The sequence below is a fragment of the Lissotriton helveticus genome, chromosome 11 (genome assembly GCF_964261635.1).
Source record: "Lissotriton helveticus chromosome 11, aLisHel1.1, whole genome shotgun sequence".
NCBI lineage: Eukaryota > Metazoa > Chordata > Amphibia > Caudata > Salamandridae > Lissotriton > Lissotriton helveticus.
Genome location: NC_136072.1, coordinates 772831302 through 772843524, shown reverse-complemented (window position 1 = coordinate 772843524; position 12223 = coordinate 772831302). Strand labels below are relative to the sequence as shown.

The window sequence follows — 12223 nt, the reverse complement described above, 5'->3', positions numbered from 1 at the left end:
CCATGTCGGATCAGTCCTCTTTGTTCTAATCCCAGCTACATTCCATGTTAACAATTTACAGCATGCCGGTTTAGATTGGCTTTGGGTCTCCTGGGTAACAGGCTGGGGTTGGGGTGGTAGTCATCCTTGTGGCTCCGCATTGGGCACGAAGATACTGGTATCCCGATCTACTCAACATAGCGATCGATCCCCCGATCCGACTGCCTCTCCGGGAGGATCTTCTGTCGCAGTAGCAGGGGACGGTCCTCCACCCGAACCTGTCCAGCCTCTACCTCCATACGTGGAGATTGAGCAGCGACAGTTGACAGCTTCCGATCTTCCTCCCGAAGTCTGTGATGTTATTCTGGCAGCCAGGCATCCCTCCACTAAGACGGTATATACCTGCAGGTGGAACAAGTTTGTAGCATGGTGCACAGCTAAGTCTGTGGATCCCCTCTCTGCCCCTCTTTCCGAAGTCCTACTGTTCCTTCTTTTTTTGGCCCAGCAGGGCTCTTCTCCGGGCACTATCAAAGATTATCTTTCTGCCATCTCCGCCTTTCTACGGCTTCCAAATCAGAACTCCCTTTTTAAGTCCCCGGTTATTAACCGGTTCCTGAAAGGCATCACCTTCACACTTTTCCTCCCGTGCCATTCATTATGACTCAATGGGAGTTAAACCTTGTCTTAACATATCTGATGTGCGTTCCCTTCGAGCCCCTTCATAACTGTCCTTTGCGTCTTCTCACTCTTAAGACGGCTTTCCTGGTAGCTATCACCTCTGCCAGAAGAGTGAGTGAGCTCCATGCTCTTTCTTCCAAACCTCCTTTCCTTTCTGTTCATCCGGACAAGGTGGTTTTTAGGACCCGTCCTTCTTTCCTGCCAAAGGTTGTCACGCCCTTCCACATCGGGCAGACCATAACTTTGCCTACCTTTTTTCCGCCTCCGCATCCTTCAAAAGAGGAAGAGCGGCTCCCCCGTCTGGACCCAAAACGTGCGCTCTCGTTCTATCTTAAGCACACACAACAGTTCCGGGTTGATGACCAGCTCTTTGTTGGCTACGTGGGCGCCAAAAAAGGTTGGCCGTGCACAAATTGACCATCTCTCGATGGGTTATTCTGTGCATCAAAGCATGTTACTCATTGGCTAAGAAGGAGCCTCCTGTAAGTCTACGTGCCCATTCTACCAGGGCGACTGCTGACACTACTGCCTTGGGATGCGGCATTCCCTTGCAGGACATTTGTCAGGCAGCTACGTGGGCTTCGCTGCACCCGTTTACCAAGTATTACTGCCTTGACAGTCAAGTCTGGAGAGACGGCTTCTTTGGCCGTTCTGTTCTCCGTGACTTTCTGGTGTAATCTTGTTCGCAGACCTACCACTGGGGTTGGTATTGCTGCGGTATCTATTCTGAGGTGAGGAATCTATCACTAACGTGTCTCTTTCAGATGCATAAGTTACTGCTTGTGTAAGGATATACCTGTAAGAGACATTAGTTAGTGATAGATTCCTTACTGCCCCACCCATCCTCCCCGTTCTACGACCTGATTTCTAGGGTTAAGGTCATCCCTTTCAGGGCCCTAGTTTCATGGCACCAGTGGTCAGTTTCTTGCATTGCTCTGCGTTCCTGGTGGGGAAAGTCCTGTACAGAACTGACGTCCGTGCGCTTTGGTGGCGCTGAAGTAGTTTCCGTGACGTCATCTCGGCGCTTACGATGCCAGTGACTGACTCGGAGCCGCACAGCGGCACCTACAGAAGCGCAGCGGTACTGCTAATGAAAAAACTTCCCTGATCCAGTCTGATGCCTGGGGATATTCTAAGGTAAGGAATCTATCACTAACTAATGTCTCTTACAGATGTATATTTACACAAGTAGTAACTTGTGCTACAGGAGTAAACCCTCCAATCCTGTAAAAGAATTAAGCAAAAACAGACTATTTTGAGGTCTTTCAGTTCACTTCCAAGAAAGATACTCTGTAGTCAGATGGTGAATGAATAATAAGACTTTTTATTCTTTGTTCAAGATTGACTGTTCGATTCCATTTTCTGACAAGTGTCACAGATTACTGCATTGTGAAGTATAACTTTGTGCCCTGATGAAGCAACATGTTGTAAAACACATGTTGGCCTATGATTCATGCACAAAAGATACAAATTCTTATTATTCTTTCACCATCTGACTACAGAGTACCATTCTTGGAATTGAAAGACCTCAAAATACAATCTGTTTTTCACTTGTAATAATAGTTTGACACTCAATGAGCTGTGCAACTCAAATTGGATTACAATCTGCTACTTACAAGGCAACCCTGAAGAGGTTCTGTACATATTTCTTGACTACTTTGCCTTCTCCATCTCTCAATTCTATCGTATCTTGATATTGTTATTCTCTTTGGGTTGGATTTGGGCCCTAAACTCCTCCTGATCTATGGTCGTTTCACCCATCCCCCAGCGAATTTACAGTTTCTGAGGTCAATTACTTTTTTATTCATCTCCTTCAAGCTATACACCTATTGAAATTTAGCTCTGCCTTCGGTTCAGAAAGAATTGTTGCATGAAGCTCTTGGTGAATGCATTCTTCCATGTTGCTACCAATTTCCCTCGACTCGGGCTCTCCTCATCATTCTGCCTCTTTGTTTAGGGTCTCCATTTTCCCTTGGCATGACCTTGGTCTAACGCCCCCTATCTTGGATTATTTTTCCCTCCAGCACCTGCCATCGCCTCCACTCCCATTCAAGCATTAGGATTGAAGCGGATTTGGCTGTGGTTCTCAATAAGGCATTACTCAGTTTAGGGAGGAGCTTGCATGCAACCATTTTCTGGGGAAACAGCGGTTACAACGCTGTTGTTACCACGCAGTTAGGTAACAACGCAGTCGTTACAACGACTGCGTTGTTACCACACGTGGCTTTACATTGCAAGTCGTTTCTACGACTTGCGCTATGTGACGTGCAACACCAGGGAAGGTGTTGGATTTTAAATCAAACCCATTCCCTGCTGTTGCGCTAACTGGAGTAGGAATAGTCATTTATACTATTCCCTAGTCCAGCGCGCCATCTAGCGCAAGCTATAGAAACGACTTGCGATGTAAAGCCACGTGTCGTAACAACGCGTTCGTTGTAACAACCGCTTTGTTACCTACCGCGTGGTAACATCACGCGTTGTATAATCATACATTCCATTTTCTGCTAGTTCCTATTGATCTGGTTCTGGGGTGTACAAAACCCTTCCGGTTCTTGTCATCACTCTCATCTGGGTCAGGCACTCCTAGATATCTGTCCCACATGGTTGTGGCTCCTAGGTAGAGTCCCTTACCATGGTATTTTATCAGGTGTATGTATTGTCGATCTTCCTACTCAAGGGGTCTGTTCCCCTCTCCACCCAGATCGCTGTTCTCTCCCTGTGCCTCAGGGAGACCCCGTAAATCACCTTCCTGTGCTTTAGTGTCTTCACTTGTGTGATTAATGTCATTGAGACTGTAGGGGCATGGTTGCCCATAGGCTCTTCTTAGGGAAGTACATTTCTTATGAGTCTGTTGTCCTTGTACCTTTCATAGTCTAGTGCATTCCCATCCCCACTTGCTCTTTCTGTCTCTGAGCCTCTTCCCTCTCTTCCGGGCATGATTCCCCAAAACTGTTCTCCCACCCCCTGCTCTCTAGTACCTCATACAGGAGTCGACCACTGAGCGCCCTCCATCTGACCTCATCATCCATTTGGCTGACCGGACCACTTCTGGGGATCACCTGCACTTCTTGCTATGTGCCCACAGCATAGAAATGTTTTTATCATGAGTGATTCTTTGCTGCTCACTGCAATGGCCCACTACTGTGCCACCATCCTTCTTTGCAGTCCAGATTGTCATCCCTAAGATGTCTCCCTAAACAGAACATCTCTCACCTCTGAGTCATGTGCAAGGTTTTCCAGGCAGTCCAGGTTGTGCACAGCCAGCGAGATCACGAACCCTGTGGTAGGGTGACACCAGTCTTGTATACACAGTGTGTGCAGGGACCCAGTCACCAGTGTGCTGCATCTTGATCCCAACCTCCCATAAAATATTTTTTATAATATTTTTGCATTCTACATTATTGAATGTATTTTTCTTTTTAACAAAGCTAATTATAATTTGATAGTAAACTAAACATGAAACTAACGTGTCAGCAGATGGCTGATTCAGCCTTTTGTAATCCCTTTATAGAGAAATCAGCAATGGAGGGCAATACACAGAAGCTTTAAATATATGAAAGTATACAATAATGTTGTGGGTGGTTGCTCTTATGTGAACCACATAAAAACAACTACCCACAACATTATTGTAGATAGTTGCCATCACCTTTTTAATCAGGGTAGGAAGCAGGATTATTAAAGTAGTGGCCCTGACCACCGTCCCCCGTTTTAATTCACTGTTTCCTTACCATACACTACACTTCCACACCTTAGGGCCCCATACACGCACTCACCAAACGGCAAGGATAAAAGATCTCCGCCAAAGTGCCCCCACTGAGGGTGCCCGTCGGGTATTGCACTGCCGACCCGACGAGGAGCATTCCCAATGATGAAGTATGACACCTAGCGGGCTGGGTGTGTGAGGGCACTTTATCCAAAGGGAGGAATTCCCCATCCTCTCTTCTGGACATACCAATCTGTAGGTGTTCGCCTTCTAGTCACTATAATAACCTTGTAGGAATTGCATACCAATTCCTGTTTTCAGTATTTGGGCATGTATGCTGGACATCTGTTAAAAATAGCCCTCCCCACGTCTCCTCCTTTGTTCACAGGCACCTCGCGCTGCCACCGGGTGCAGGGATAAACATGGGGGCACCACAGGTGCCTCCTAGGCCGCCATCCGGAGGCCTTGCACCCATACTGGCCCTGCTTGGGGACCCCAAAGTCGGATTCCCACAGCCTTTCTGTGCCGGAAAGGCCAGCACAAAAAGGCTGTGGGAAACTGCCGCCATAATCCCTTGGGCTGAAAGAGCCGCCTGAGGTATTGATGGAGGCTTTCCGAATGGCAGCCAGGCTCTCCGAGCCTGTCGGAGGCCATTCGGAAATGAAATGCCAGTATTTGTAAATCGGCCCCTACATCTTTTTTCCCCATGAAACTTTACTGAGGTCTTAACTCCTACAGCTGAGTGTTGCGCGGTACTGGAGCTCCTGTATTTCTTATAGAGTCGTGTTAATTTAGGATTTTGTAGCTTATGTCCATTTTTCTTTAAAATTTGTTCCTTTGCAAACTAAAAACAAACTCAGTTGTCAGTCAGTCAGTCAACTGACATTGTTCCACTCTCCCGGAAGAGACACTAGTATGTACTGGTGGGGTAAATTATCATCTAACTGCTGCCCTGTGAACAAAAGCAAGGTTCTCCCCTTTTATCTTCATCAAATAATACCTACATGCTGTTGCTGGCCCAGGCGATCAGAAATAGTGGTCTTCAGGGTCAGATGTATGTTGTTTGACAAATCCTGGACAATGTCCACTGTGACTTGGATGTGTTGGCCGGTGGCCGACTGCCCGTTGGCAGTCAAAAAAAGCCATGATTCTCTGCTACTAGAAAGGCTTGCTCTACTTGGCCAGCCATTGACCACAGTCGATTCTGGCTTGCTCTACTGGGCCAACCATTGAACACAGTCAATTCTTTCCTCAATGTTGAAGTAATGTAGCAATTTCCAATACGGTGCAAACTATCAAGACAACATGTTTCCATCTATTAGCTTTGTCTAAGATTGGTATAATTCTTAGCCTAGAACCCCTGAAATTTTGGAGTCCAGCCATTGTTCTATTCATAACACGGTATTGCATGAACATTTGAAAAACCTCTCTGAAATTCTTTGGATTGTTTGGTGTTCTTTCCACTTCTCTTTCCTTTGGAGGCCACATTTGAATAACGTTCTCTTTTTTTACCTTGACAGGGCCGGCCCATTGTAATCTGTGACAAAGACGACACCGAGACCATCAAGAATTCAAAGAGAACGATAAAAGTCCCTCACACCGTTGATTGTCTGCAGGGTATCCTAAACGTCATCCCTCTGCAGCTCCTTGCTTTTCACTTGGCAGTGTTACGAGGATATGACGTGAGTATTCTGTCTGCTCATATTAGTGCTGAACAATCCATAACCATAATTTACAAAGTACTAAGTCCACCTTCTCTGCTGTCAAGTCGAACTAAGGTTCAGGCTTCTGACCTAAAGTTCTGCTAAATGAAATCAGTCACCTTGCATCCTCTGAGTCATAGTTGTATGCGTTTGTATGAGACTTTCACATTTTTATTTGAAAGCAAGTAATTTAATGTGTTGTATAGAATTTGAGAACAGCCAGCACGTGTTTCACCCCTTTGTGCTGATATGCCTGGAGCTTTCTCAAGGCTTTGAGACAACAAAGGTAAATCTCTTCACGTCTTCAAGTTGTGGTTTCAATTCTGTATACATCTGTAGATGCAGGTTAAATCCCTCTCCACACCAGTTATGCTGGAGAAGGATTTAACCCGCATATACAGTTGTATAAAGAATTGCAACCACAACTTGACTGAAGACGTGATGAGATGTTGAACTATTGTTCAGTACCTTCAAGAAAGCCAATTCAAGAATCCGTCGTAGTTTAGTCATCATATCTTTGTGAATAGATTTGTGAATCACTAATGCTGTGTTTAAGTGCTTTGTAATGTAGTACAATATTAAGCTTAGGCGAGAAACAAAATTATTTGACCCGTCACTAGATTTTTAATTTTTTATTTCTAAAACTCGCTATTTCTCTTCTCAGGTGGATTTTCCCCGGAACCTCGCTAAGTCAGTCACTGTTGAGTAAAGCTCACTTCCAAACAGGGAATTCCAAGAAAACTGGAAATGTGGGGGTTGACAAACTGTTTTGTACCTTATTTTGATTTTGTATAGTGCTGCCAGATAATCTTTTTTTATTTTATTTTTGTATTGGGTGTTCGTTCCTGAGCGCCGTTGCACTTGGTTCTCCTGTTCTTGGTTCAGCCGGGCCCATTGGTGGGATTATGAAGTACGTGTGGCACATAAGGACATTTTAGCTGCTTCACTCTTCTCCTCTGTTATTAGGAACACTTGTCAAGAGCATCTTAGATTCATTCGACATCTTCTCTAGCCCTCTACTTCTCTAAGCAGGTCTCTGCAGCTGCCTTGTACTGCCCAGCTAGCCCTGCTGACTGGCAGATAGCTAGGCTATTGCTCGCACATCTGTCTGGAGCAGGAAGGCTTTCAGGATATGTCTAGATTTGGCTCTCTAGTACTTATCTCTAGGAGGCATGCTAGAAGAAGGAATAATATAGAATAGTTTTTGATAAAGTTTTGCAGGGCTTAAGCTGGAACTTTGGTGGAGGGAGAAAGTGGTACGAACCTGGAATGTGATTTTATTTTATATGTGAAACGTTAAATTATGCAACATATAGTAAATTTAATTGGGCCAATTCAGCTTGGCTGATTCAGGTACTAAGCCCCATTTCTTCACCTTCCTTTATTTACTACCGTGGTCAAAACACTCCCCATCGAGTAGGGGAACACTGACACTCCTTTGTCCACTTAATGGCGCCTGTTCTTATTAATATCTGAAACACAAAAGCCATTACAAAGGCAAACAATCTACCACCTTTGATATCGGCGTGCATTCATGATGCTGAGCGTCGCTTACATTGGAGGGCTCTGACCTGCGCTAAATTAGTCTTTAAATGTATTTCAAGTGGAACTATCCTGCCCTAAAAAACATTCTTGGAAGCAGTAAAGTTTAAAGCCCTGATTTTCTGATTCATTTTGAAGCTGGAGCCTCTATGTAGTTGTTAGAGATTTGGAAAGCCAGGAAATTACAAATGACTTTACCTTGCATCTCACTGTTTAACTTCGGATGCATTCTCAGTATCGTGCAATAAGGTCTCTGGGACCTGCCTTACATTTTTGCCTTTGATGCACCTCAAAGTGGCAGCAGCAGCTGAGGCAGTAAGAACATGCACAATCCCAAATGAAGGAATGTTCACGGTTGTGAACTGATGATCTCATCCCATTGAAGTGTAGTACTTCACCATCGTGTTGCACTAGCATTACTGACTTTTGAGGAAGGCGGGTTTGTTATCAACATGCTTTTAAGATTTCCTTATTTAAAGGACCTTTCTTGTAGCCTTCTCCATAGCTTCTCTTCTGTCTCGCAGTACTCGTATATTTTTGTATGACTGCTTGTGATCAGCAATTGAAATGACACACCTTCCACACATTTCCTGACCCTACAGTCTGGAATACGATAATCTCTCATGTTCATATATTCCTGATCACAGTTCTGAGCAGCAGTGACCGGGCCTTCCACATCTGTCACTACACTTTGCAACAAAGTAGGGGTCAGGCTGCAGGGTGTTTGGTTGTTCTCTGGCTGCAGATGTGTGCTTGAAGTTAAAAAAAAGTATTCTTTTCTGGGAACTAATTGCAAACGCTCCCAAAGATGTTGACCAGAGAACAACTCCAGAAGACCTGCAATTGACTTAAAAGCAATGGGTTCAAGGCTGTATTAATTCTGGGACTGTTTGCAGTATGAACTAAATCCCATCTCAAGCTATATTAGAAGCTCTTGGCTTGGCGTAGAAACCCTAAGCAAATCCTCAGCATTCAAGCTTAAAACTGGTTTGGTACGTTTGAAGATGAAGGAGGTGTGGCAAGAAGCTGAAAAGAGGCAGGGCCTGAAGCCAGTTTTAAAAGCATGAATCATTGAAAATATGAGCCTCCCATTTCCTTGTGCCAAGTTTCCCTTTTGTGTCACTGTAGCACAGTATAGAAAAACAGTGCAATGCTATATCTTATTTTCTGTTTCGCTGAGAAAAACATTGTTGTAATGATACTCCATGGAATGAAACAGAATTTCCATGTATATTGCCCAGTAAGCCTGTTTTTGGTGAGCTGAACCACAGTTTGATGCCAAAGGTTGCAGAAGCCATAGTAACATGATCAAATGGCTTTACAGGGCTGGGCAAGTAAATCTAAGTTCACTCTAGCGGGTTTGATTTACGCATGTTGAGGATGGACTTTTCCCATATAGGGGCATTTTAAAACCTTCAGGACTTTAAGATAGCAGTCCACACAGCGGGGTCGCGGTGAAATGCGCTAACTCAGACTGAAGGTAAAATGTTGGGGTTCTAATTTTAATAATGCCAATTTTATATAAAGTGAGCGGTCTCAGAAGCTTTGTTCTTGTACGCCGTCCCCAGGCTCGCTTGTACAGTTCAAAACTTTTACGATGCTGAGACAGAGGTATGAACGTCGGAAGGAGTCAACCGGAATAAAACTGAAGGACACTGTTCTCATGAAAAAATATCAGTGCAAACATAGTCTCTCTCTTTGGAGTCAGGCACACTTCACTTGCGGTTTGTGTTTATTTGCTACATGCAAATAGCATTTTAGACCACATGGACCATATGGGAGAATATTTATCATAATTTAAAGGAAAAATTGCCTCCTTGAAATTAGTTAAAGGTTTTGACTCTGTGCATGAAATCTTTCCAGTAACCTCAGTTATGCTTTTATTTTTTTAAAGACAGATGTGGAACATGAATCCTCCTTGGGCCCAGTTAAGACATTTGTCCAATAGGCAATGATGTCCAGTACAAAAAAGCTGCTTGGGTGACTGCCGTCAGGGGGACATGTTTGGTACACTTTAAATATTTTGGTGTCTGCACGTAGAAATACTGGGTTTACCTTGTGTTTTAGAAAAGCTCAGATAGATGTGTCCGCTTGTGGTCTAGGCTCACAGCTACAGTAGATGGTCAAAAGCATTGGTGACGGCATAGCTAATTTTTTATAGCAGACAGTGCAATTGTAGATCTAATGTCGCTTCTTAAATTCCCTAGAAGAAGTTGTTTAACTGCTCACTAGACCTACACATGTTTTGTAATCGAGGTCAGGAAGTAGTTGTGTGGAATGGGCCACCATCCAGCCGCACGGCTCAATTTAATCTAATATTTATGCATAAAATAAGTGATCATGGCTTCACTGGTGAGCCTTCATTTTCTTTAAACTGCGGCTTCAATCCAATGAATATACATTTAAGGGAAAGTGAGAGTGAGATCTACTTTCTGTTGGTTGTGCAAGCATGAGCAACTCCCTTTTGATTGACATCTGATCTACCCTAGGTCTTGGCATTTTCCATCTAGGTATTTTCATTTTTAAACACCACAGCAATTTCTAGTTTGAACAATTGCCTTTGCATTCCAAAAATGATATTCCTTTCCAAAGTGTTTTTTTGAAAATGTTTTGCAGCCTCTATTGACGTAAATATGTGTTACATTAGGATTGGATCTCTATGGTTTCCACGAGAAGCCCCTTAGGATTTCCTGCAACTGTACAATTGGTCTAATTAGGTACCTCATTCTGACTGTTGCGCAAATGCCTAATCAGGCACTAATTGTGCACCTCAAGCACTTCTCCCAGACTAATTTTTGTCAGGTAAAATCTTGTGCAAATGATGCAGACAAACTGAATGAAGTCAGAGTTTGGGCACCTCGGAGCGTTGGAAAATGCATGCGGTTATTCCCCTTTCCTAAGTCTGCAACTCAAAAGGGTACTCGTAACATACCCTGTGCTAATGGTATCTACTAGGTGCTCAATTTGCATGTCCGAATGGGGCCTTAATTGTTTTATTTTACTGAATTTTCTTCAGACCAAATATCCAAGCAGTATGATTAGAGGTAGGGTGTAGTTTTGTGATTTTGGATAAGCTCCAAATACTTATTGAAAGTTGTAAACTGCCATACACAAGAACCTTGTTCTTTTAGCAGTCAATCTATTTTGTTCACCTTGAAACATTGTCATTAGCCTCTATGGGACGCCTGCTGTGCATGTCCCCACCTTGCAATTTTACCTCGGTAGGTGAGAGCTAGAGTATCTAACACGGCAGTCACTAGGTGCTTTCCCCCTGGGAGCTAGAGATGGGGTTCACATTTGCCTCATCTAGAGGTAGACTCCTAAGGACATAACAATATATATATAATACATTTACAACCCTTCAGTGGTGTCAAGTGCCATTTATTGATCTTTCACCCCCGTAGGTGGTGTACTTTGAAGGAGTTCAATGATTTATGTGTCACTGGTCATGACTGAATAAAAGAAGAATATCTGTGATTAAAATAATTTTATTATACTTTTTAAAATGTTAATATTTTATTAGATGTTGAGAACATGATCGTGTGAGGTTGGGAAGGTGCCCAAATTGCGCTGTGCCAGAAGCACATAGAAATAGCTAGGATATATTCCAGCCCTATTCCAGTTCTGGGATAAGGCACGAAGGCTGAAATTGTATTGAGCCCTATGAGCGTTCTGTCCAAAGAGGTAAATTGCATTTAATCCAAAATTAATGTTCTTTTTACCACGCTGTGAAAGGTTTAGCAATTTGGTGAAATGGGGATGAGGTCTCTATGGACAGAGCCGTATGTTATTGGGGTATAGTTTTACATGCTCTCTCTCTCTTCTGTTCATTAGAAGAAGGTTAAAGAGACAAAATAGTTATTGACATCACGTAACACTAAATATTTGCACAGACATTAAGCGTATCCTCCAGTCTACTCTGTTGATTGTCGAAGTTTTTCCTGGCGCTTCCTATTGAGGTTCGACATTGCCAGTATCTGCTGTTAATAAGCAGGGGAATAAAGACTGTGAAGAAAAAGGGAAGGGCAAAATAGATCTTGTCCTTTTGAATATAACCCTTTTCCCTACGTTTATTCAAGTTTTGGATTGTTATGTTGTCCTTTGTGCCAGTTTTTAGGGGACTATCAACGTTTTTTTATCTGTTGTCTTTCTATATATATATATATACATGTTTGTACATCTTTGATTTACTTTTTTTTGCCTGTTTTTACTTTGCATCCTATTGTAATAAAAATGAAGTACAATGGGTGATGATGGGTCACTTTATTTCCAGTAGAATACTAAATTACAATGAGCTATTCTTAACTCATTAATATTTTACTGATGCTGAAGTGTATTAAATTTGTGGTACAGACCCTTGAATTTGTTTGAACTAATTGTAACACATTGATGCTACAAATTTTGACAAGCACCCTCACGTGTCATTACCTTTCAGATGAGAATGAAATTTAAAATTTGCAGTTTTTAGATATCTGCTTTATTACGATATATGGGTATTTTATTACTCTGTAATCCTTCGCTTTCTTCCTTACAAGCTTAACCACAGCAAATCAACGTAAGTTCTTCTGGTTTCTTAAATCGCTAATTTAGAGAATATCCAACTATTTACTGCCACCAT

At 43.0% G+C, this 12223-nt stretch overlaps 1 protein-coding gene across 2 annotated transcripts in view; it reads left to right on the top strand.

The window, feature by feature from the left end:
- The window catches only part of LOC144791889 (glutamine--fructose-6-phosphate aminotransferase [isomerizing] 1), a 214894-nt gene extending 203040 nt beyond the window's left edge, over positions 1-11854 (top strand). For both annotated transcript variants that reach the window (XM_078666670.1, XM_078666669.1), the window contains 2 exons: positions 5881-6042; positions 6728-11854. In XM_078666670.1, coding sequence (XP_078522796.1) covers positions 5881-6042; positions 6728-6772 — 207 coding nt within the window. In that variant the 3' untranslated portion in view covers positions 6773-11854. The remainder of the gene's footprint in view (positions 1-5880; positions 6043-6727) is intronic.
- Positions 11855-12223: the final 369 nt, after the last annotated feature.